Raw genomic sequence first — 26,974 nt, forward strand, 5'->3', positions numbered from 1 at the left:
TTAGATTAGGTATGCCTCCTCCAGATTTGTGTGTAATCATGCACACCCTGAATGGAAGCTCAGTCTCTAATGTGACTTGCAGGTCAAACCGCAAACAGCCTTATGCAACAGATAGCAAAATTTTACATCTAGGTGTTGAGAACCAAAAAGGTGGTGCAACTCGGTACACTTTTCTTTGGAGCTGATAAAACTATTCATATGACATGTCTGTGACATGCATCCACAAACAGGCCTCTTGTGTGTATAGGTGCTTTACTGCACTGCAAATTCTATATGTTATTCTGTATTGTTCGTAGGACTCATACTAAAGGCCTAAAGTATTTTACTAATAGGACAGGAAGGTGTGTCCACTTTGCATCACCCAGATAGTACACACATTAAATCTTTCATGTTCCAACATTTCTGCAATAACTTTTAATCTCTTGTATGTGTTTGTATTGTGTGTATTACATGGTTATGGTGATGAGATCAGAAATCCAGCTTGTGCTGCTTTGTTTCAGACAATTGTTTGATCTTAGCTATGATTCAGCATTTAGGGATCTATTGATTGTAGTATGAAAGAACTGTTCATTGGCATTGATTCAGCTGTCCTAAGCATTCAAGGCACATTAACCCAGTTATAGCCTAGAAGTGGATTCTCAATTTCACTGTAGTACAATAGGAGTCCCAAAACTTGAGAAGTTGAAACATTAAAAAAAAACATGTATTTATATTAATAATAATAATAATAATAATAATAATAATAATAATAATACATCTTTCTTTATAGAGTGCTTTTCATGATCACTGCAACCCAAAGTGTTCTTTCTCCACTAATTTTAGGTTTAGCTTTAAAAACAAAACACTTTGTCTGAACTTCATAAAATAATACTTTCATCAAGCTTTCATTTGATGTAGTGCAGTGTTTACTGATGGTGAAAGGAAAAAGGAAAAAGACGGATCATCACCATTTGATTTTGCAATCAATACAACACATTTCAAGTTATCAGCTGCAGCCTTTTTTTCCTCACTAAAAATGTGTAAGGGAAGGGGAAAAAAGAACAACAAAAACCAAAGCCTGACTTTGGAAGTGAAAGCCCAGCGACTTAGGAGGTTAATTTGGTTAATCTCCCTTTGGCCGAGAACAGTTCACAATCTGGAAAGCTAACCTTGTGTGTAAGCTTGTTTAAAATGCATTCTCTGTTTATTATCCCAAGGCTGAGATGCGGTTTACATTATTTCCATTGCAATTCTTGTCTTGCAAGACGTCATGTGAAGTAGCCATTTTAATAATCAATCAAGCTACGATTTTTTCAAACGTCATAAAGTTCCAGCAGTGGTCTATACTGGTGTTTGTTTTCAATTGCAAGCCAACATGTTGTTTGACAGTGTAATGGAGTCTTCTTTTTATTATGGTAAACTAAACTAAACTAAACTGTTAAGGTTACTGTTTTGTGGTGTCTTTAGTATTGACTACTTTCAGTATAGTTGTTTGTATTCAACAAGGGTTTTACATCAACTCGCAACATGGGCATGTTACCATGCATACAGTTTATTATGAGTAGGTGCTTTTACTGGAATGTTACATGTTTGATGAAAGTAAAATGAAATACCTGTTCATAAACAATGTGATTGTAAAAATAATTAAAAACATGATTACAAGGCGATGTTCTATTATATGGCTTTTAATTCAAAATCTATACACTAGCTGCAAATGTGACAACATCTGTAAATTATGTAAATTAGCACCAACGAAGTTTCCTTCGGTAATGTGTTCCTAACCTTCAAAGATAACAATTGACCCTTTGCATACTTTTGTATATGTATACGTTTGTTATAATGCAGTAATAAACATGTTGAAGGACTTTTAAGTTCCACTCAACTCCTGTTGCCTAGACCTTTAGTAAAAGACATCACTGGACATCACAGGACTGAGAATAGTGAACTAAGCACCATTGGGACCAAGATAATTGTGATCCTCAGCACAACTATGAAACAGCTTAGTTCTGTCAAGAATCTATGGTGACTTTCTCAACTCTAGAAGTGTAGACTTCAAAGATACCACACAGAAGGCCACCATTCTCATGGAATAATTGGAAATGCTTTCTAAGCTACAGTATGTGGTTGACTTCGACACTCATATGATGGTACAGCTAAATATTTTTCAACCAAATATGTATTGGCTGAGATTTCCTTCCAAAACTTGATTATTCTCCACATAAAGGATCTACCCTTTTAGTGGAAGCATATTTTGAAGGTTATACCCTGACAGACAATTACTAACTGATTTAATGGAGGTTACACCAGAGGCAATCACATGAGCCTGTGATTGGTTTGAGCCTGATTTCATTAACCCATTGAACCACAGGAGGATTGTCTCCCAGGTTCTGCCACAGGAGAAGATGATTTCCTAGATTTAATAGCAATCTCAAAATTAAAAGTATTCCAGTGGAATTCTTATTTAAAAAAATGAATCACCCCTAGCTTTTCCCTTCAAACTGGCCAAACACTGAGGTTTAACAAGGTGGTCATCAGTTAAACTAATGTTCCATTAAACTACCATGACCTTAGTTCTTTGAAGAAATAATTGTAGGTCAACATTTTTCTTCTGTCTTGTTTTCATTATTACAGAGAAACTTTGTGTATATTTTGCTGTTTCTTACTACAATGGGCTATAACTCAAAGTGATGGGAATACTATAATGACTTTCACTGACTCAATCCTGCTCCACACATCTGAATATATAGGCCTATCTGATGCTCTGGGTATTATTTCACTGAAAAAGCAAATCAAGCAAAATCATGCATTGTTTTCCTCCTGTTTTCCCTTTTAAAAATAATGTGTTTTGTGCACACATTGTGAAACTATAAGATGGATTTTTCCACTTAAAAAAGAAACAAATAGGGAATTTAAATGGTAAAGAAGAATTACAATTTGTAATAATTTTGCCTCTCGTGTGAGTGTTATTTATGACTAAGGTGTTGCTAAAATATTGCTAACTAGGCAAAAGTATAATAGTCCTTTGGCTTTGCAAGCTTTGTGTTTTTTATCTGTTTTTTTACACAGGTATAGTTTGGGATCAAGCAGAGGTATCATTTACTTGGCCAGGAATGCCCTGGTTTTAAGAAGACTGGATTAGCCTGTATTAGGACTTACTCTGAGACTTGATCCCTACTTTGAGAGTTTGACAAAAGATTGGAGCAGGATTTGTAATGTTGACACTGCTTTCTATTGTTACAATTAAATACAGAAACCTTGTTCATATGGCTGTAGGGATCCTGCGGGTGATATACTCCGCTTCACTATAAGGTCAATTTAAATGACTGTAGTGACTTTTCTTGGTTCTCTGTCCGAGCCAACAGCAGGAAATGTAGTTTCGTCATCACACTTTTGTGGAAGCAAATTAATTTTGCACCCAGACAATAATAAATTGTTTATTATGCAGCCATAATAAACGCTGAACTCATGCGTCAGGGGTTCCTTAATTTATCACTGAACATCACCTCTGACAGGGAGAACTGGCTGACTTCTGCATTGTTTGATGTGTCACAGCTTAATAGGTCTATAGTGCAATGTATTTCTTTTGCAGAGTGTACCATCTTTAAAGGTCTTTGACATCTGTACCCTACTTCATAAAATGGAGGGTGCAATAATAGTGTCAATCTCCGCACAGGGTTCTAGTAGATTATTTTTTAGTAGTTTTAGTGTAGTTTTTTTTGTACTTCCTGCTTTTACCTAGTCTGGAGTCTTATCTTGCATTTCCCAGAGGTCTCTATAAGTCTTAAGAGGTTTCAGACATCTGCTTTTGTGTACCGGTGGGCAGGAAGGCCATAGGGCCTGTGCCCAGAAATCTGAACCTGGGAGATTGGCCCCTGAGTCCTTTTGAGATTATCACTTATTTTCTCCTTGGTCACCCATTACGTCTTGACAGCCAAACAGCATGTTTCAAAGGATAAGGCCCTGCGTCACGTGTGAGCAAAGCAACGTGGCGATGGGTGTCTTCTGACCCCGCTGATGCGTGGAATGTTTTTGTTTCTTAAAAATGTGTTTCTCGGCGCCACCCAGTCAGTTCTGATGTTTCAGAATTTCAGTTTAATCCCTGTTGTTTTCTGCATCTAATTGGCCACTAAATCTTTTAATCATTTTTTTCCCTTTAGTAGATTACTCTGATAAACTCCAACTTTGCTTCACCCAACCCCTGTACTGGTATATTGATACATTGACTTCTGGTCTAATGCTCCTTCAACCACTCATAGAAGCGTTGCATTAATGGATTGCTATTCAGCTCCCTGTTTTCTCTGCAAAGACAGCATTATGTTTTAGATTTTTTTCCCTCCTTAGATGACAGCTTACAAGAGTAAAGTAATTCCCAGGTTCTACTGCATCCTAACCATAAGGAACCATCCTTGTTTGAAATCAGATACATTATATTAATTGACATTTAATTGCTTTTGGATTTAACACTTAACATTATAAAATATTGCGGAGAATTAGGTAACCCCTTGGTGAGCTTTTATTCCTCTAGTAATCCATAGCAGTGGCTTTGTGAGTGTTGGATACACTGAAGTCACCTTATATATGCTCACAAATTCTCCTCTGCAAATCGAGAGCTCTGTAGGTAAAGAGTGCCTCAAAGTCTCCAGCTCGGCACATTTTCCGTATCTGTTCTTCAGTCAATGAGACCGCCTGGAAGTATAAGGTTATTTCTGCTGCTGAGACACTTTGAGCATGAAATGCTTTGCAGCCCCATGTGCTATTTTTACCAATCGCAATCTAGCTCCCTTTTTGCTGTTGCTAGGAGCCTTGGCAATGAGACGTCCTTCCCCAGAGTAATCTGCAAATTTAACACTGAATAAATGTTTAATGAAATGGCCTCCTGCAGATTATTTTTAATAAAAAATTGTGTTTAATGCTATAGCTGATGATTTCATCTTCTATTATCTGGTGGTCAGCACAAACAATATGTGTTTTGTGTTCAAGCTCATATAGGTCTCATGACCCAGCAAGTTGCCTTTATGTAAACGAGTGACTGGTCTGATGATTTCTCCCTCCGTGATCTCATGAGGGTCTGATGAAGACTTGGCCACAGAAATCTGCAGCTCTATTTAGCAGGCATCTGTCTGTGCTAATTGGCTTTATTGAGGCATCATCTTTGCACAGAACCTCAAGCAAGTCGGTTATTAACACTGATGCCAAATGAGCAGTAATTTGATCAGAGCTAGTAGTCAGTCAAATACATTGAGTGAACAAAAAAGAAAGTAAGAAAATCTGCATGCATTGCATACCTCAAAACAACATTCTTCAAAACTCGGCTTGGCCAGTCAGATGTGCTGCTATATACAATAAATCAAAGACTCAATCTGTGATGCATCTGTGTACATTGCAGGACAAATCCTGTCCTTACAGAAAATATCAGTCTACATTCTTCTTTCAGCATGTGATTGTGTTAATAATTAAGGATGATGATGATAATAATAATAATGCCATCTAGTGAATCTGCTTTACCCAGTCCATACTCTGCAGATGTGAAATCCTCTATCTGTCTGGAGACCGGGCAGCCTAAGCTCTGCGTGACACACACATGGTCACCTGTCCAAAACAGGACTAGGCTGTTCCCAAGGTAACCAGCACTTGTTATTGTTGGTATAGCAATGATGAAACATTGAATGCATTGCATCTAATCAGTCACTCGTAATCCCTTTCTGTAAAACCTCTCTGGTAACTTCGGGGGTAAGCGGTGCAGATTTGGCTTTTAAACCACGTATCATGTAAAAAGAGAACAAAATATCCAGTGATACTTGACGCAGTTGGCTATTCTGTTAAGGTGAAACTTCAGATGATCCTGACTTTTGAATAAAAAAGCTGCCTTCTTTGGGATACTCAATGGCTGTAATACTATGTGTTGGCAAATTTGTATAATTAAATATCCTGAATCATGTTAAGAATCTGCCTTATCTACCAAAAAATAGGCTTAAATCTTACAAACAAGTTTGCAATTCAATAAATTAAAGAGGTGTTTTAGAGTGTGTGTTCTTGTGTTGAAAGCTGCATCAGAAGGAACAAATCTGCAGGATTGCCTTGCCTGTGAAGAATTTGTCAGCTATTAATGACCACTAGAAAAATTGTGCTGCTTTCCAATCCTAAAATACAGCAAAACCTCTGTGACCCAAATATGATTTGTGAATTTAATTTACAGAGTAGCCTGTTAGGATTACATACATGTTTGTGTGTGTATGTTTCACAGAATTAGAGTAGAAAATCTTTTCTTAATTCTTGGATTCCTCCTTAAATATATATGCCTAGTTTAATGTTGCCTACTTAGGTCACATCACTTGATCAAAAGACATCTATTCATATGTATATGTACTGTTGACCCTGCTGCTTGAAATGCCATCTTTCAAATATGTTATTGTGTGAAAAAAGTGAAATGCGGCTGTGTTTAGCAAATTTGTGCCCCTGTGTCATGGTTGAAGTCCGAGCAACAATATCAGACCACTGGCCATTTCTGATGTGGTGTGTGTATTAGGTAGTCCAGGGTGTTGATTTGGGAGAGATCACAAGTCTAATGTTTTTACCAAGCAGACCTAAATCTCTCCAGGATTTGAATGCATGCCTTCTGTAGTGATGTATGTTATTACAGAGAGCCTCCCCCTTGCCGCACCTTGACTTACTGATTGCAAATGGGTGGAGTCTACATTCCTGTTGTTTCTTGTCAGATTGCAGGACTCGGAGACTGATTGGGTTCTTCAACATGTTAGTCACAGACTTTAAACTATGTGAATACTTAATAAAACATTAATTTAATCAAAACTTTAAATACAATTAATGATTTGTCTTAGAGTGTATACCTGATTATATGACTTTCTTTCTCTGCTTTCTTAATTTAGAATTGGTGTCAGTAGATTAAGTTGTTAGATGCTTTGTGTAGAAGTCACAGAGTTTCCAACTGCCAGACTTTTGTCTAAGCTTCTGAAGAATGTGGGAGAAAGAAAAGTGTTATATTTAATGTTTCTTTGCTGCGTGTCTTCACTAGAAACAGAGCAGGCACCCACCTAAAGACTATCTTGTGGCTGCATCTGGGGATTATTGTGCAAGTAGTTCCAGACATGTTTGTAGACTAAACACACTGCATCTTTCTCACTGTGGAAAGATATGCTGTAATTATTCAGTTAGAACTTAGAAATAAATGAAAATTAAACTGTAGCTGCCAGCATTTGCAGTTAAACATCAAGCATAAATGCTGACATCTACGGAGGGTTGAGCTATTTCATATTCCTAGTACTCCTAAAGTCCTGTTCACTGAAACCATAGTATTAGCAGCCATTTCTTGGTTTCAGTGTGGCATTTAATTTGCCTTACGTAAGCAGCTGGATGTATTGACCACAACCCTTCATTCTCAGTTATCCATGAAGCTCAATTTAACACTTTTATTGCATCTTCCTTTTGAATAACCGACTAGCTGTTTTCGTGACCCAGCGGTGATTGCTGCTATATGACCTTGCAATGACAGCTGATTCAAGTGTGGAGCACTTTGACATTGGGAAGGGGACTGGGGACTGCCTTTGATGACCAGACTAGTCATTTTGAAATGCACATAAACGGATACTTTATATAATATGTACTGAAAAATACTGATAATAAACCTGTATTTTCCACTCTGAATATATGTGGGTGCTACTGTATGTAGGAATGGCTGCAGATCGGTATTGCTTAGCTGCTGAAATGTCATGAAATGCTCCACTGTTTTCTCATGGAAGTGTGCCACACTGCAATTATGTCAGCAATTATTGTTTTCAGTAACGTATGGTAATGTGTTTTTGCATCATACACGGAGTGTCTTTGGAAACGGTTTGTTGTACAACATATAACTTTTAAATTGCTTTGACACAATTCATATTGACCAGTCCTATAAGATGTTACCACCAGCATGAGGCTAATTGGCATCGTCATGTATATGTATATAATAAAAGCTCAAGTTTTGTCATAGCTGGTCATAGTCATAGTTAGCAATTTCAACCTATACCTACATGAACCTGATTATAGCGATTTGTGCAGTTTGTGAGTCCCCAGGGGGTGAGTTTCAGTCTGTGGAGTCTGAAGCAGTCATGCCTGGAACAAGTCTGTGTTTGATAAAGTGGGCATGGTTCTACCTGGGATAGCTGGAGGGGAGTCAGGGAAGGACTCCACCTAAATGAGTTATGTGGGCTTGACATTGTGCAGACAACATGTATTGTTTTTGTCTTTACTTGTTTTCGACTGCTCTGAATAACACATTCAGGTGAAATGCTTTTACATAGCTAAAAAGTGAAACTTGAAGTGAAAGTGAATGCGAATCAAATGATGACATCTTTCATGTTTTAAACAGATTTGCCTTCTTTATGGGTCATACATTAGTGGCTGTAGGAAGTGGCTATAGGACGTATTCACGCCCTCTTGGGCATTTTTACATGTTGTTGCATTTTCCCCTTTTATTTACACAACATACTGAACACTTTGAGGAAGTAGGTACATTTGTATTGTAAAACAATGGTTAATAGTTATTTAATTCAGACTCACAGCTGTAATTGCTGCCAAAAGTGGTTTTATAAAGTTTTGACTCTAACCAAGAAATTTTTGTCATTAACTGTTGCTCAAAGTGTTGTGTAGGTTGTGTAAATCAAAGGAAACGCATCTATTTATATGCATCAAGATTTCAGTCTGTAACACAACAACATGTGAAAAGGTCAAAGGGGGTCGATCACTTCCTATAGCTGCTGTATAATATTTGACAGTTACTTGAGGAGTTAAAAAATAACTAAACAGAATCACATTTCATGCATATCGGCCAGTTTTACATAATCTAATTTAGATAAATTGCAAAGGAAATCTTCTATGGGCAAGGATTTAATTTAAAATTCAAATCTGATACATTTGATCACTAAATATTTATTGCAGCCAGAGAAAACTGCCTGAGGCCTGAGACACTTATCCAGTTGTAATACACATTTATATGAAATACAGTGTGTGAAGAACATTTTCCGGCAGAACATGGATACTTTAATATTTGTATGATGAGTGTAATGTATTAAGTAGGAAAACCAGTGTACTGTACCAGTAAGTGCAAGTATGATATCATGCCTGTGCCAACACTGCACCAGAATATTCCACAGCCGTGTGACCGAAATTTTAAGAATATTCCACAGCCGTGTGACTGAAATATTACCCTAAATCAATGTTTTTCACATGCCTTGTTATCAGCTGATCCACTCTGCTTAGAGAAGCAATACAAAAAAGTTATGGCACTTACCATGGGGAAAAAAGCCACACTTTTTCTGTTCAGTGTTTCCCTGCTCTACTTGGTGTTAAATATCTGGAGGCTGTATTCATTGTTCAGTTTCTTCTGAACAGTTCTGTGTTTTTATACAGACATTGTTCTCATTAGGAGGACTGATCGATGCTGTCTTTCCTATGGGACATTATTATGTTACAGGCAATTACATTTTACTCCCATAATATTCAAGTGGAGAAATTCATTTTCGTAACAAACTTTTTTGTGCTTACGGTCTGATATTTATGTATTTTTATGAAAGGGAACACATACGGCATTTAAGGTTATCATCCTTCACATAGCCTACACTTGTACTTCTCTATTTCCTTACAGTGGACATCTCATTCAGTCATAGTAGGGATGTTGGATAATGTTTCTGGTCTTAGCAAGTGCATTGATTTTTGTCTGGTAGATTCCAGTTAAGAACACGACTCTCAAATGCTAAATTTATACTCAGCCTCAAGTGGTTGGTTTCGAGAAGTTCTGTTCTTCCACATTAGATTCTAGCTTTACTGTTTGTCCGCTGAGGTCTTCAGTGCAAAGGTAAGATTATGTAGACCAGGCCTCACTGATTTATAGTTGGTTGGTCACTCTGGCCTGGAGAACCCAGCATTCAGGACTCCAGAGGATTTATTCTCTTACCATTTCAGTACTGAACTGAAATCTTGTACATTGGACACAAAATAAATGGTGATGTGGGGTTTGTAGTCCCTTTAACTGTGTGCTTCTTTTGTTTGTGTGATTTGATTGATGTTAACTGGCGAGTCTGTGTCTCTGCAGTACGCCCGTGTGTGGATTCCTGATGCAGACGAGGTTTGGAAATCGGCAGAGCTGCTCAAAGACTACAAGCAGGGAGATGCTTCGCTTCAGCTACGCCTGGAGGATGGCACGGTAAGAAGGACAAACAGTGCAGTTTTTTAAATACTGAACTTCACTTTGTCTAACGCCATGTAAAATCCCAAGCTGAAATTGTTTGGACACCTTTGTCTCGGTGTAAAAGGCTCTCACAATTTCAGCTCTGGAGCAAAAATGCTTTGAAAATCATAGTTTGATTTTGTAATAAATATTTCAGATGACAAGAAAAACATAAAAATAAATCTTGCCTCTTTAAATATCACAATAGCAAACCGAATTTCACCCTAAAACCAGAATTCCTATGATCTTATTTCTCCTGCTTCTTGTCTCGCTTCAGTAGACATGTCTGTTCAGTTGTGCAACCTGGTTTCAGTGCATGTTCCCACTTCCTCATTCCATCAGTGTTGTCAGCCTTCACTTTCAGAGAACCCGTCTCACTGTGTTCAGAAAGCAGCTTGAAACACGACTGAACTGACTGAAGGAAAAGAGTGAAAACCATTTCCTGCACAGCAAGCAGTTTGATAGCATTTGGAACTATTACATCTCCCATTAGAAAGTCACACTGTAAGAAAATGTGTGGACTAGATAATGTGCAACAGTGCAAGAAATTTAAGGGATTAGGCTTATTTAATTATGCACAATCCAAATGTTTACCCAGACATGCTCCAGGCATTTTGGTGCCGCCTTCCTTCCTCGGCTAAAGGGACTTTTTACACTCCCTTCAAACATTCATTAGTATTTACTCAGAAATAAAATTAGATGATGACAGTTTGTACAAAATATAGATATTTGAACTTGAACACACCTTATCAATGACCACAGAACTGTTTTTGGCCTTTCTGTGAAGTATGAGCAGTATTCAGGGTTTTCAGTCATTGCTAAATGAGGACGGATTCCTACCCTAGTGTCACTCACTGCCCTCTCTCTAACTGTGTAATGTGTGTTACACTATGGCGGTTGTCTCAGTGCAGGCCAGGTGTGCACCATCAACCTGAGACAGGCTCTGCTGTGGTCACTCTTGTTAGGCACTGTAAGTGAGGAGCTGGAAGCAGGATACATTAAGGAAGGGCAATCATTTCTACCAGCAAACATTTTCTTTCCCTGCAAAATAAACATACTCCCCCAGCAAAGAATGGAAAGCTGCACTTGGACTTTCTGTCAGTGCACAAACAGCTGCATTTATACATCAGGACTTTCTGCCATTCAAACACATTTGCTGTGATTTGTAATGCTAATTCAACATGGAGGTGAACAAGATTAAAGTGGTTTTGCACGTATCAACGCAGAACACTACTCAGATATTCAAAAGATTCAAAATATGTTGATTCTGTAGGTTGACACTATGGGCTAGTTACAGAATTCTTTAGATAATCGTTGTAATTCAAAACAAAAAACAACAAATTAATGTTTTGACATAGGTATCAATATTTTGTCTTTTACATATTATTTTTTATTAATTTTGGTTTGAAGATAGAATTGTATGTCCTGGTTTGTGTGTGTTTTTATGTTTTGTCCTCGGGGGCTGCCACTCTTGCATCTGGTGCAGATGGAAATTGAATCATATCCTGCTTAGGGAAAACCTTGACCATTCTCCAGCACACACTGGGGCAGTCTGGATGCCAGGTCTGACGAGCAGAATCCACACCCTGATTGGTTGGCAGCTGGGATAGATGATGCTGTGAGACAGCAAGAATTTTGAGGGAGACTTTCATTGAAACCTTCTGACTTAGTTTCATGTTATACTGTTTCCCAGTCAGTTTTATGTGTAAAGACATAATTCATTTTTGGAATGTTTCTGGACTGTTTTTACAGACAGAAATGCCCATAAACTGTCCCGCTCGCACAGTGTGTGGAATGTTAGTGTCTCTTCTTACTCTGCTTTTCTTTTTCTTTCCAGGATGTGGAGCACAAACTAGATCCAAAAACCAAGAACTTGCCCCATCTCCGGAACCCAGACATCCTCGTTGGTGAAAATGACCTCACAGCTCTCAGTTACCTCCATGAGCCAGCCGTCCTACATAACCTCAAAGTGCGCTTCATTGACTCCAAGCTCATCTACACATACTGCGGTGAGTGGCGATTGCGTTTCTTGTGGTCTTGGTGTTTCTAAGGCTCTCGCAGGAAGGAAAACAGTTCTGAAGTGAATTGAATACACGTTGCTAGTGTGAGCCATGTTAGTCAAAATAACTTCCCAGAATTACAGTACCTTCAGTTACAGGAACATCACAGCAATGCCTTTTAACTTGATTTCTGCATGGTTGAATAATCTAGTGTTCCAGTTCTGCAAAGCTGTGGTATGAACTTCCTCCATAACTGCACAGACACCGATAGATCATGCTTTACTTTATACTCTTTTAAAAGCTTTCACTTTTTTCTTTTATCAGCCATTAATTAAACAAGTATTGATTATGTAAAATGAAGGAAAATTAACTTCTGATTTATAGGTAGCGGTTCTGTGCAGTGAAAGCTCTTCTGCTGAGCTGAAGCTGCCAGTACAAGTCTCGTGATAGCTTCAGCTTAGCCTGCAGTCACTAACCCAGATGGGACTGAACATAATGGATTTTTCTAGCATAGTGGAGTGCTATGCAGGAACATGTAATGAAATTGCCATTATAGTTTTGCACAAAGATTTTAGTCACTGAGGCAAACACGTTAAATTCTTCCATGTGTACAACAGAAGTGACTTTCTTACTAGGCTGCTGTTTACTGATGCTAGTAACAGTCTAATAAATGTGGGCGCAATACATTAATTTTTTATGATACTGGTAACTTATTTTATGATTTCACAGCGCTTGTTATAATGTTTGAAACACATTAGTTAAGTTCCTGGATTTTTTTAAAAACTATTTTATTATATATTTCAGGTATTGTCTTGGTTGCCATTAATCCCTATGAAACTTTACCCATATATGGAACGGACATCATCAATGCCTACAGTGGGCAGAACATGGGGGATATGGACCCCCACATATTTGCTGTGGCAGAAGAGGCTTATAAGCAAATGGCTAGGTGGGTATTTCTGAGCTCCAAGTGCAGTTCAGACTTGGGGGGAATTACCCATAATTCCATGGCACAGATCTGACCAAGAACATACCACCATAGAGCTTGTTAACTTAAATTCTGTCCAGTCTGGAGCTGAATCGATTTCCTTACTTTGCTTCCATTTTCCTGAATCAGCTGTTTTATTCCTCTCCTCTCTGGGGGACTTTGCCAAGCAGTCAATCTGCCTTACTGGGGGACTCCAGCAACTGTGGAAGCAACTTCTGTTTCTCGCTATTACTCTATCAGTCAGTCACGTCTTGGTTCCTGGTGCACCTATCCACGTGAGAACTATCTCAAGGAACTTTTAGGGTGACTCATGCTACAATAGGACATCAAAAGAGTATAGCAGAAAAGTTATACAGGAAGTAAAAGTAAGCATACAGCTCTGAATCCTTTTTAAGGTGCCTTCTACTCTGTGCCGGTTCTTTTTTCAAATGTATTCTTTAATGTGTCATTTTACAGTCCCATTAGGAGCTGGTCAGATTATAATAACCCATTTACATGTGCTGTACAGTGGAGCCAAATAAAAAGCTTATGTCTAATTGTCTTAGGTCAGTAGGTTACAAGATAATCATTCATTAAACTGTATTAATCAGTGGCTTGACTTGATCTTGGGTTCTGTGATTTAATCCATTATTCTCTGGTACAGAGTGGCTGTTTTTCCTCACTTTTCTGATCCAGTGTTTTATTGTGAAGTGCCACTAGCATGCCCCAAGATAGGGTCTGTAGGTTATTACCCTGTCAGCACAATGTAGCTGATCTAAAAATAGCAATTTTTTCCTGAGCTGAAGCAGCCATTCCCGAGAAGTGTTTGTTAGTTTCCACAGCAGCCTCTCCTCTGGGGTTTGTGCCGTTTATTGTGCTGCTGTACGGCCCACACACTTCAATTCACTGATTGCTATTCTGTGTGCACCTTCATTATAAAAACAATGCATTTTTTTCCTCTGTTGAATGTGCTTCACTCTATTGCGCCGATTTACGTGACAGTTTTTTTCATTGCATAGCAGGGATTGGAAAAAAGGTGCTAATGATAATGCTGAGTGAATTATATATGTTCTGATGTCCTTACATTTTTTAATAAAATGTGTTTCTTTCATGTGCTGAAAGAAACATATATGAATGTGTGTAAAAGGATAGTGTAGGTTTCCTCAAGCTGAGTTACTGTGTCTGTGTTTGCAGAGATGAGCGGAACCAGTCTATTATTGTGAGTGGAGAATCTGGTGCTGGGAAAACTGTGTCTGCCAAATACGCCATGCGGTACTTTGCCACCGTCAGCGGGTCAGCCAGCGAGGCCAACGTGGAGGAGAAGGTGCTGGCTTCCAACCCCATCATGGAGGTAAGAGCAGTGCCAGCGATGGTGCATTTACTTCAAAACCTCCCTGATCCAAACTCCCATCGTGCTTGTGCTGAAACCACTGAAAATAGCACCTTCTGTTGCACATGCGGAGTGATGAGAATTAGGCAACCAAATGCAGGTTTTCTCTGAACTTTTCACCAAAATCAAATGTGTTGGGAGACCGAGATTTCATCCACGGTAAAGTGTTAAGCAGGGCTCTTCACTCCAACAATAATAATATTTTTTAGGCTACGTTTTTCCTTCATTATTTATGTTTCATTTGACCTCCCATTTAAAGCACGGGTCCAGAAATCTGAGAGATGTTGTTTATATAAATGACAATGACAATGATAGTTGATGGTATTAGAGGGAAAAAACGGAAATGACGTAAAAAATAAATAAAAAGGTCATATTTCCCCTCCCCCCCTCAACTCTTTGTGTATAGCCTGCCGTGTTAGTCCTGTATTAGAAGACAGCTGCTGTGACAGGGGAGATTGCTTTGAGTTCTCGCTAAGCTTGAGAGCAGTGTCTGCTTTACAGTGGGTTGTGGGATGTCAAAGGCAGGGGCAGGAGTGAGCTCCCCAGCACACAGATGGTTGGTTGCCTTGCTGCTGCTCCTGTCTCTGAGCGAGAGCTATTATATCACAGCCTGGGTTTTGCACAACTAAACTAGGGCAGCGGAGGACTTTTCTCAGAAGCCAACATTATTTTTTCTCCTTGATGGTCTCTGGGAAAAGGGCAGGTCCTGCTGCTGAAAATCTTGCGTTATGATTCCCCGATGCAATAAAACACCTCAGGGTGTAGACTTATAAATCCAGAACCTGTTTGTGCATCCTGTAAGGAAGGTTGCAGCTGTACTCTACTCTGCATTATTCAGCAGCAGTACGGGAATTGTGCTGTAGAAATGTGCTTTGTAAATTGGCATAAAATAATTGTTCTCAATTGGTTACATAGGAGGAGTTAAAAAAAGAAGCAGTTTTGCATTTGATAGGGACTCAAATCTGCAGACATAAATGTATGTGATGCATTCCTGTCCTGTCTTGCCAGGTGCAGGACAGTGGTGATTAATTTGCACGAGCTCTGGCAGCTGTTTTCACTTCACAGTGTGAATCGCCTCAGTCGGTGTCACTGTAGCCCCCCCCCCGCCCTGACAACAGAATCTGAACAAATGGATCACTGCTTTGGGCAGCTCTAGTCCCTTCAATCCAAGACTAAAATCCTTTTATTTTATTAAAAAACCTTATATCTCACATTAAATATTTATTTGGAACCCCTAATGTGCTATAGGATATGTCCTTCATTAAATCTACAGTTTCTATTATTATCCATACTTTGTGATGGTGGCGTTTGCTATAAATCATGCAGAAGCACACTTTTGTGTCATATTACAACTGAGATACTTATCACAAATCTCTTATGACACTTCCGCCTGTCATCAGATTTTAATATAAGTTTATTAAACAGACAGGTTTAAATTAATTGGCCTTTACTGGCCTAAAATACAATTTTCAATGTTTATATACACTCACCTAAAGGATTATTAGGAACACCTGTTCAATTTCTCATTAATGCAATTATCTAACCAACCAATCACATGGCAGTTGCTTCAATGCATTTAGGGGTGTGGTCCTGGTCAAGACAATCTCCTGAACTCCAAACTGAATGTCTGAATGGGAAAGAAAGGTGATTTAAGCAATTTTGAGCGTGGCATGGTTGTTGGTGCTAGACGGGCCGGTCTGAGTATTTCACAATCTGCTCAGTTACTGGGATTTTCACGCACAACCATTTCTAGGGTTTACAAAGAATGGTGTGAAAAGGGAAAAACATCCAGTATGCGGCAGTCCTGTGGGCGAAAATGCCTTGTTGATGCTAGAGGTCAGAGGAGAATGGGCCGACTGATTCAAGCTGATAGAAGAGCAACTTTGACTGAAATAACCACTCGTTACAACCGAGGTATGCAGCAAAGCATTTGTGAAGCCACAACACGTACAACCTTGAGGCGGATGGGCTACAACAGCAGAAGACCCCACCGGGTACCACTCATCTCCACTACAAATAGGAAAAAGAGGCTACAATTTGCACAAGCTCACCAAAATTGGACAGTTGAAGACTGGAAAAATGTTGCCTGGTCTGATGAGTCTCGATTTCTGTTGAGACATTCAGATGGTAGAGTCAGAATTTGGCGTAAACAGAATGAGAACATGGATCCATCATGCCTTGTTACCACTGTGCAGGCTGGTGGTGGTGGTGTAATGGTGTGGGGGATGTTTTCTTGGCACACTTTAGGCCCCTTAGTGCCAATTGGGCATCGTTTAAATGCCACGGCCTACCTGAGCATTGTTTCTGACCATGTCCATCCCTTTATGACCACCATGTACCCATCCTCTGATGGCTACTTCCAGCAGGATAATGCACCATGTCACAAAGGTCGAATCATTTCAAATTGGTTTCTTGAACATGACAATGAGTTCACTGTACTAAACTGGCCCCCACAGTCACCAGATCTCAACCCAATAGAGCATCTTTGGGATGTGGTGGAACGGGAGCTTCGTGCCCTGGATGTGCATCCCACAAATCTCCATCAACTGCAAGATGCTATCCTATCAATATGGGCCAACATTTCAAAAGAATGCTTTCAGCACCTTGTTGAATCAATGTCACGTAGAATTAAGGCAGTTCTGAAGGGGAAAGGGGGTCAAACACAGTATTAGTATGGTGTTCCTAATAATCCTTTAGGTGAGTGTGTGTGTGTGTATATATATATATATATATATATATATATATATATATATATATATATCATGCAATTGCGAAGAATGGATGACAAATAAATCTTTGACTGCTGGTGTTGCTTTTAGTCTAGGTCGTCAGATATACTTAATTGCAGAACACCTGGTGCATAGCCAGAATATGCCTTTTTGTGAATCCCATTAAGCTCTTGAGATGCATAATGCTGAGAACTGTGCATTTGTTGCCTTTTGTCTTTGTACAAACATGTTTGGAAAACAAGACTCCATGAACTTGTTCCTGTAGTTGGTACAATCTTTCTCTTTTTTTGCACTGAATGTCTTTGCATCAGCCACACTCACTGCTGCTTTCGTTTTTGCCGTCTTCTGCCTTTCACAGTGAAGCACATTGCAGCTGAGCTTTAAGGCTGGGTAGGTAGGTGTTAGCTGCCTGGATTCCTGAAGAATGTGCCTAACTATACAGCTCTCTGTCTAACTCATCAGCAATCTGCTAGGTCAATGCCTCAGGGTGCAATTTTGAAAAGGCATTTAGGACTTTCTGAGCCTGTGAAAATGAGTGGCTGTATAGCAGTATTTACTTTGATTCAATGAAAGGATCATTTACCTTCTTTCTCAGTGCAAAGTAAATACTGCTTCTCTCACTTCATCACTTGATTTGTAGTTTTCTTCTGTTTCCTTAAGACCTTCTTATGCAGTCCCAGAGAAGTGGTTGCACATACAATTGAAATGTAGTGTCCACAGCTGGCAAAAGCATTTTTTCACATCGTTTTTTCAGAAGCACGGAGTACAAAAACCAAAAAATACAAATCACACTGCTGTCAGACAGAGCAGTTAAATTCATAAAATGTTGAAGACACTGCCCTTCGGTAGTGCTGTGACTTGTCCCTCTTATCCATCTCTGTCTTCATCGCTGCCCCTTGGTGTGAAATATTAAGTAGCACAGTCTCCTTGAAAGGCTTTTAGTAATTAGTTAATACACCGTATACCCTCCATGAAGCTTCATAATCATAAGCATAATTAATTCTGTTTCCATGATAGCACAGCCAAATAAAACATTATAAATTAATAGATTTCCCAATCCTGGTCTTCTCGTCATGAATGCCTTGAGTTTTGAGTGTCTCTGTGCTCTGGTTCCATAGGCCATCGGAAATGCCAAGACCACCAGGAATGACAACAGCAGCCGTTTTGGGAAGTACATTGAGATTGGGTTTGATCGCAGGTACCGCATCATCGGGGCCAACATGAGAACCTACCTGCTGGAGAAATCACGAGTGGTGTTTCAGGTATGACATGCAAGTCTTGGCATGGGAGCAAGTGGCCTTTGCAATGATTAGTTCAATGCTAATAAACTAAAGTTCAGACTACTTTGGGCTACACATGGGTGGCAAGCCTAAACTTGACAATTTTCAGTCTTACCCATTTGTACTTTGATTAAATGAGACTTTGAAAGATAGTCTTCTTCTACTGCTAACGAGTTGGAAATCCTTAACATTTTTAAGAACGTCAAAACCTGCCTACATGGCTCACTAGAAAACATAAAAAAGTACCGTTTCACATTTATGAGAAACTGTTAATTCCTTTTTGGATGGGTAAGTTTTCTGTTTTCTGTTTTCTGTTAGTTTACTCTGCATGATAGGTTTATTAGCAGACTAGAACCAGGCATGAAGCTGGGGATGACACAGAGGAGGGATTGATCGCTCACAGAACAGTGGCTGTGTGTGCTTGTGTCCTCTGTCACATTGAGCCTGCCTGCTATCTGATATGACTGTCCAGCTGCATTGCTGAATAAAAGTTAAACTCCCCAGTCACTGCTCGGCCTATTGGAGAATAGAAGGGCACACCAGCGTCACTGAGGGTTTCTGAGAGTTGGCATGGCTGGACATGGAACATGGCTTTCTGTACTCCTCACAGATGTGTGATGCACATGTTGTATAATCTCATCTGTTAGGTGGTTGTTCCATTTCCTAGAAGGGTGGCCCAGTGTCCTTGTGTAAAAAGCTCACCAGGGTGTGACTTAATCATATCCCGGCGAGGCATCCAAAGTTCAATCATATCATGCACTCAGGCCCTGAACGAATTTATCCTGGTGAACAAAGAACACTTAAGGGAGGTTAAATGTACCCATTATGCCCACTGCAGGCTAATGCAAATTCTACACAGCCTCATCTCAATTATCTGTTCAGAACAGCCTCTTGATAATGGCAGCTGAACACCAAGGTTGCTCTCATCTCCTCTGCTCGCTTGCCACCTCATTTTAAAGCCATTATTGACGTGGATTCTCCTTGTATACCATAGCCCATTCTACAGTAGTCCCGTCAGCAGTCACTGCTAAGTTAGTCTTTTAAGTGCCAATAGTCACTTCTGTGTTCCAGTGAATACACACACAACCATGGTAAATACAGAGTGATGCTGCTATTTGCAATAGATTGATGGAAAAAAAAATTCTGTTCTCTAAGCTTTAATGAACATTGATAATTTCCCAACTGTTTCCAACTCCTCAGTGCAATTATATATTATAAAATAATAATGAAGACCAATCCTCATGCTCTTTGTACAGAACAACCAGAGCACTGGGTAAGAACACCTCTACCCTCCACCCTCTACGATTTTAAAGAGAGTTGCACAAAGCTGGACATTTAAGGAATGTAGGATATTAATGAACATCTGTGAGATTATTCGTTTTAAATAGGTATAGATATTTTATATAAGCATAGGTTTCTGGTGACCTTTGTGCTGCATCTCCCCCTCCCTACCTCCCTATCCAATGCCAACAATTCAGAATGAGATGAAGTTTAATTCGAACACTTGACTTTCCATGAAGACAAAGCAGAAAATGCCATCTTTATTTCTGTGGCCTGACTTGGTGGTTGTTGTCAGGCCACAGAAATAATGATGGGAGGTAGGGAGGGGGGAGATGCAGCACAAAGGTCACCAGAAACCTATGCACGTTGTCGGTCAAGTGAGAGTGGTTTGGGTTTTTGCATCTTAAGTCAGGAGTGAGAGAATCTCTCATTCAGAGGATTGCAGTGCAAGGAATCAAAACTTCCCCTAATCCATGTTCCTATTCATCCAGGGGAACCTTCTTCTTTTGTGTGACCTTAACCCTGTCCAATTTAGCCCTACTTTAAAAAACGAATCCCCCCCCAGAATTAATTAGTCTTACTTATATATTTTGTATCATTTCATTTTATTCCAAAGCATGTGATGTTATATATTGTACTGTTTAAAGTACAACACATTGTTGGATATAAATGTAGCTGTGCACTCTGCAGTCACAAATGTTGTGATTAAGTCTAACTGCTTTGTCTTTTGTCATTTTAGGCAGACGAAGAGAGGAATTACCATATATTCTACCAGCTGTGCGCTTCAGCACACCTACCAGAGTTTAAAGCCCTTAAGTTGGGTATGATGCCTTAATTCTTACATGAGCTGAATTCTTTGCATGTTTGTTTCCATGGCTGTGCCTGAGAGCAGTCCTTTCAAGACTCTTTCTCTAGTAGGAGTGCTGCAAGTGTTAATAGCATTACTCACTCAGAAAATGAAAACACTGGGGAAAGTCCATGAGCTTGTTTGGCTAGAGTGAAACTGCACCCTCACCCACAGTCAACTGGCCAACCTGTGCATTAAGAGCCACCTCAATTTTCTGCTGTAGTTTACGGATTCATAATTCTAGTTTGCTTTAAGTGTGATTGAAGCAGCAGCCAGAATACCATTCTGCTGATGCTGTTCACACTCACTGACACATATAGCTTACACGCACAGTGTAGTATGCCACCACAGATTGCTGTCTGACTGTGCAACACCAACATCCATAGAAAACGGAACACAGTTCTTCATACAGAGAGTTATGACAGCTGTGTTGTTGAAGTCGACTCCTTGGGATTGTTCAAGAATAGGCTGCATGTGAATCTTTCATCGCGACGTTATTCACTACTAAATGAGTACTTTGGCTCGAATGGCTCCTCTGCTCTCGCTAGGAGAACCTTTCTAATGTTCTAATGGAAAATAGCTTCAGATTGTCTATCAGTTTTCCGTGGTTTGCTTTTTCCCCAGCAGTATATCTCTGACTGCTTCACTCACCATGTCATTACCAAGAGGCATGTGATGCTCTTTCATGCTTCACCCTTCCCATGATGCACAGCTGGACACTGTCAGCAGGCAGTCCTCCTACTCCATTACAATTTTCTTTTGTTTTAACAGAGAAGAAGGTGTAGAGGGCTTCAAATAGAAACGGGTTATTTATTGAGAGAGATAATTCTCAAGTCTAAATTAATGTATTGACAATCAATTGTGTTTTGGAACGGAAAATTAAAATCACTTTGATTAAAAAAAAACATTACATGCTATGTGAAATAGGAGTTAAAGGTGTATATTTTCTCCAAGAGGATTATACACTGTGCATGGGTAGATTTGATTATTAACAAGAGTGTGTTCAGTGTGAATCTATTGACTGCAACAGCCTCTGCTTGATACTTAAGTGATCCCAGACAGGTTATTAAACATCCCATCAAATTACTGTGTTTGGAAACTGTATGTCACTTTTATCAATAGTGTCATTAGCAAATCCAAAAAGTTTTCAGCAGCCGTATTTTTGTCTGAGCTCCAGATAAGCAGCATTAGTGTTGCCTTTATAGTACTGCTTACCAAGTGACTACAAAACTTGCATGTCAACAGGTGCACTGTTCCCCTTCAGCACATTAAACCTGTCAGCACACAGATTCATACCAGGTAACAAAGTGCCTTTTCAGTCAGTTGTCAGCAGACCTACAGGCCACTTGCACTGTCGCAGCTTGTTATTGAAATGAGGAATGATTTTTAAACACTGTCTGTCAATATGTTGCTGAGGGAGCTAGCAGTGTCCGTCTCTTTGGATTGTCAAGCCAAACTGCACAGTGAAGCCTGGGCCTTGAGGCGTGAGATCAGAGCACCCCTACCAAGAGGATGCACCTGGCCACCTTGTCTCGATTGTGCACTGCCGCAGCCCTCATCACTGCCATGCTGACAAGCTGTTCAATTTTCGCCTCAATACTGGGGGAGTTGTTTTATTTTCGGTTGCTTGGCTACAGAATATGGCATTTGTAATCTTGGAAACATGTTTTGTTTTATTTTTTCTCTGGTTTTAATATTACACAGTAATTACTAAGCAGCTAGTTCTTTGTTTTATACGTTTGGATTGTATTATTTATGAATTTCTTAGCCAGTACCTCAAAAGTATCATTTTAGCTTTTTTGAGATACGAACAAGCAAAGAGCATCCAAACAAGCCCAGTGTTCTCGGGCTGGCTGATTTGTCTCGATGTGGAAGGTGCTTGGTTTGTGGAGATGGGCAGACATGATAACTGCGTCATCGGAAGAGTGGCATCATTAGTCATTTGTCAAGCAAAATGTGAAAATGTTAACCTGTGCTGCTGCAACTTCCCTTGGCTTGAATGATGTGGCGAACAATTGTTTAAAAAGTAAAGAAAGTATTTGTAGTTTACCGACCAAGCGGGGGTACCTGGGGTGGGCTCCTGAAGATTGTGCAGGGGTCTCTAATCCCTCACATGACAAAGAATATTGTAATTGAAATCAGACCAGACAAGATGATTTGATCAATTAAGCAGTTAGTAATTCAGGGTGGACATGGAGACTTTGTAGTAAGCGAGGGCTGATATGTGCAAGTGTACAGTTGAATATACTGATCCATTTTAGCCTATTATTAATATTCTGAGTCTCAATTGTGTATGCGTGTGATATGTGGAGCTGAGCTGTACCTGAAATTCGGCATTGTGGGATCTCTGTTTTATTTAGCCAGTTCTGACTCTCCTGAAATTAGTAGTTTCTTTTTTCGCAGGCGCTGCCAATACTTTTAACTGCACCAAACAAGGCCGCAGCCCTGTGATCGACGGGGTGGATGATGCTAAGGAGATGGCCACTACTAGACATGCTTTCTCCTTGTTAGGTAACTGTTCAGTGAGAGAGTGCTGTGGAGATACTGAAGATTTGAACTATTTACCTATTATTCACATTATCGATTACTTGTAACGCTGCCTTCACTATTTCTGTTTTATTGTAGACTTCATGCTCATCTTGCATAAATAAAATGAACATGCATTTGAAAGATTATCTTTTATGCACACGTTGAATTTGGTTTTCCAGCAGTGGTATTTTATTTATTTATTTTTACATTCACATTTAATGATTTATAGCTGTAGATGCTTCCATAATGACTTGTGTAAAATGATTTAGCTTGGTTTAATTTTGGTATATATATAACACTGTGATGCTTTGTTTTATTCTCTGAACACTTTTCCTTGCTGTTTCAGGTATTAATGAATCTTATCAGATGGGAATATTCCAAGTTCTTGGTGCTATCCTCCATCTTTGCAATGTGGATATTAAGGATCGTGATTCTGATAGCAGTGTCATTCCGGTAAATTCATTAGGCTTTCACAGGAGCCAGTATTGTTTTGATGTCATTAATTTGAATTGAGTATATTTAAGTGATGCATAATATGTAACCTGTTAAAAACTCCTTCACCAGATATCCTGGCGTATATTTTCCTTTGCAATCATAAGGGAATACATTTAAAAAGAAAAGATTGCATGAGTTTAAGAAATATAATTAAAGCACATATTTGTATTTCAGCCCAACAATGGCCACTTGACCATTTTCTGCGAGCTGATGGGGGTTACATATCAGGACATGTCCCACTGGCTGTGCCACAAGAAGCTAAAGACAGCCTCGGAGACCTACATCAAGCCCATCCCCAAGCTGCAGGCCATCAACGCCCGAGACGCCCTCGCCAAACACATCTACGCCAAACTCTTCAACTGGATCGTGGACCACGTCAACCAGGCCCTGCACTCTACTGTGAAGCAGCACTCTTTCATCGGTGTTCTAGACATTTATGGGTGGGTCGTCCTGGGTCGTCTCTATAGTACAAACATCCCTTCCCCCACCCACAACATCTCAAAAGCTCCCCTAATTCAGTAACTGACAATTCAGAAATCTGTTTTTATTTTTTGTATTTTTTTTTGCTCAAGACTCAGAGTGTAGTAGAGCTCTAAAAAAAGAATAGAAACACTGTAATGTAAGAATGTGGCTGTTCTCTTTGTTATAGTACAGCAAACGAAGACCAATCTACAAATCACAAATGTTCAGTGAGGTTCCTTGCATTTTTTTGTTTACTTAGTTTGGAAACGTTCCTTGTTCCTTATGCATAGCAGAAACTGTGCAGGACCTGTAAATGCATGTGTGCCCTTGATAATGTCAGTTAAAGAAGGTAATGCTTCCCTGGTGTGTGATCGAGTTGAACTCCCCTTTATAAAAAATTTAAATGAATTGATAATGTAGAGCACCAGTCATCTACTACTTTGTTACTACACTGTGCCACAAAGGCTTTAAATAATCAAAACATGGTATCTAAGTGGCTGATTGACTGCATTGTTTAACTAAGTGGTCTAAAATACTGTAGTCTTAGTAGGGGTAGGGGAGACTCTGTTGTCTTGTATTATAATGTTGGGTTTTTCTTTTCTAGATTTGAAACTTTCGAGATCAACAGCTTTGAACAGTTTTGTATAAATTATGCAAACGAGAAGCTGCAACAACAGTTCAACATGGTATGTGTAGTTTTATTGCCAATTTACATGACATTCTAGAATCCTGCTGGGATATTCATTCCAACACTTTCTGCCTGTGTCTGTTGAAAATAGATTAAAGGATGACCGAAATCTTGGAGAATTTTGTATTTAATCTATAGATTTCATTTTGTAAATGAAGGCCTCACTTCATTTTAGATCTCGGGAAGAGCAGTTCTTGGATATTTCTTTTTTTAATGCCAAGGGCTGTTAATTTTACTATGCTTATCATTAGTTTTTTTTTATTGTAGGCGTTTGCACCTCTTGGTTTTTATAGGTAGGGTTTATTAGAAATAGTTTTCAGCACATTCTGAAGGGTTACCACTTTAGAGAACATAGAAATGGACCCGATTCGGTACTTTGAAATGGCAGTTTTTGATTTGTGTGAGATACGCTGATCTTTGATGTTTTGGCTGCATTCAGTAGACATCCCACCCTGCAATAGGGATGTATTCCCTATATAAAAGGGTTGTCGACTTTTTTTTCCTTTCTTTTCGTTCTTTCTTTCCCATCTTCAGGCGATATTATTGTCAGAAAGGTTTTCACATGCAAATCCATTACACCGTATTTGTCTGCATTTCTAACATAACACAAGTTCGCATTAGGTATTGCATCTAAATCAGGATTGTATAATTTAAGACTTGAAGACTACAAGGAAACATTTCTAATCTGTGACCATAATCATATATTGTAAGCCCTTTTATCTTGTTGATATTAGCATCATCAAAGACAAACACTCTTTTGGAATATACATGTATATGCAGACTCACTTAAATTATAGTCGTGATATATTTATTTTATAAGTCCAGTTGAATGAGGTTCCTATCAGGTAAAGAATACAAATAATGCAATGGCTGCAACTAATAGATTCAAGTTTCTTTCTAATGTACATCTCTGCTTCTGTGTTCAGGACAGTGAATTTTGAGGGGGAGAGGTCACCTGGCCTTTGGGGGTATGATCTGGATTGATAAATAGAAACCATGAGGTATTAATGCTTGTAAACCCCGCTCTCTGTCTGTCCCGCTGTCCAGCACGTGTTTAAACTGGAACAGGAAGAGTACATGAAGGAGCAGATCCCCTGGACGCTGATCGACTTCTACGACAATCAGCCCTGCATCAATCTGATCGAGGCCAAAATGGGAGTCCTGGACCTGCTGGATGAAGAATGCAGGGTAAAGGGGCAAACATGGCTTTGAAGTGTGCACACACGGACTGGCACACACACACACATGCACACGCACAAACCCCCTTACATGCATACACGCGTACATAATTAACCTGCATGCATACACCTTGATGATGTCTGCAAGGCCAGCTGTGGTGTGCAGACATGTGGCCCATTTCCACAATCAACAATTGCCAGGATTGTTTTGTTTTGTTTTGTTTTGTTGTTGTTTGACTTCACTGTCTCCCCACCCCCTGCAGATGCCAAAAGGATCAGACGACACCTGGGCTCAGAAGCTGTACAACACTCATTTGAACAAGTGTGCTCTCTTCCAGAAGCCCCGTCTGTCCAATAAAGCCTTCATTATCCAGCACTTTGCAGACAAGGTACAGGCTTTCCTCCTCAGACATTGCTCAGCTTTTCCATCTTGTTTTTTCCTTTTCCAACTCCTGTAGAATTAAAGAGAGATCCCTGACTGGTCCTGCCCCCTGAGAGAAGTAGTAGCACTGTATTTGCAGAGACACCTGACTTAGGCTGTAACCCCAATGTGTTTGTGGGAGGAGGAAAGACAAACAAACATGTTAACCCTTCTCAGGTTCCTTATAAGGGACATTACCAGTTGTTTATTAGAACATAGGTGTGAAGAATGATGTAATTTGAAAATCTAAATGTTCTTTTACTCTCTCGTCCTCAGGTGGAATATCAGTGTGATGGATTCTTAGAGAAAAATAAAGACACAGTAAATGAAGAGCAGATCAATGTCCTGAAAACAAGCAAGGTTTGTATGAATTTCACGATTTTCACGTGTTTAATAACAGGATTGTATTATTGCTGTGTTGTAAAATGCAACAGTGCACTGGAGAGTCCTGAACTGGTAAAATTGCATTTATTTGATTTAGTAATGCCAAAAAAAGACTTGCCTTT

General features: G+C 39.4%; 1 protein-coding gene across 1 annotated transcript in view; it reads left to right on the forward strand.

Annotated features, from left to right (window-relative positions):
* Nucleotides 1-26,974, forward strand: part of myo5aa (myosin VAa) — a 57,140-nt gene that overhangs the window by 5,789 nt on the left and 24,377 nt on the right. The window contains exons 2-14 of the mRNA XM_066701370.1: nt 10,067-10,177; nt 12,039-12,210; nt 13,006-13,150; nt 14,363-14,519; nt 18,406-18,549; nt 20,588-20,669; nt 23,099-23,206; nt 23,571-23,677; nt 23,894-24,159; nt 24,786-24,867; nt 25,917-26,057; nt 26,311-26,436; nt 26,745-26,828. Coding sequence (XP_066557467.1) covers nt 10,067-10,177; nt 12,039-12,210; nt 13,006-13,150; nt 14,363-14,519; nt 18,406-18,549; nt 20,588-20,669; nt 23,099-23,206; nt 23,571-23,677; nt 23,894-24,159; nt 24,786-24,867; nt 25,917-26,057; nt 26,311-26,436; nt 26,745-26,828 — 1,725 coding nt within the window. The remainder of the gene's footprint in view (nt 1-10,066; nt 10,178-12,038; nt 12,211-13,005; nt 13,151-14,362; nt 14,520-18,405; nt 18,550-20,587; nt 20,670-23,098; nt 23,207-23,570; nt 23,678-23,893; nt 24,160-24,785; nt 24,868-25,916; nt 26,058-26,310; nt 26,437-26,744; nt 26,829-26,974) is intronic.

This window comes from Amia ocellicauda, chromosome 4 (genome assembly GCF_036373705.1).
Source record: "Amia ocellicauda isolate fAmiCal2 chromosome 4, fAmiCal2.hap1, whole genome shotgun sequence".
In the NCBI taxonomy this organism is placed as follows: domain Eukaryota; kingdom Metazoa; phylum Chordata; class Actinopteri; order Amiiformes; family Amiidae; genus Amia; species Amia ocellicauda.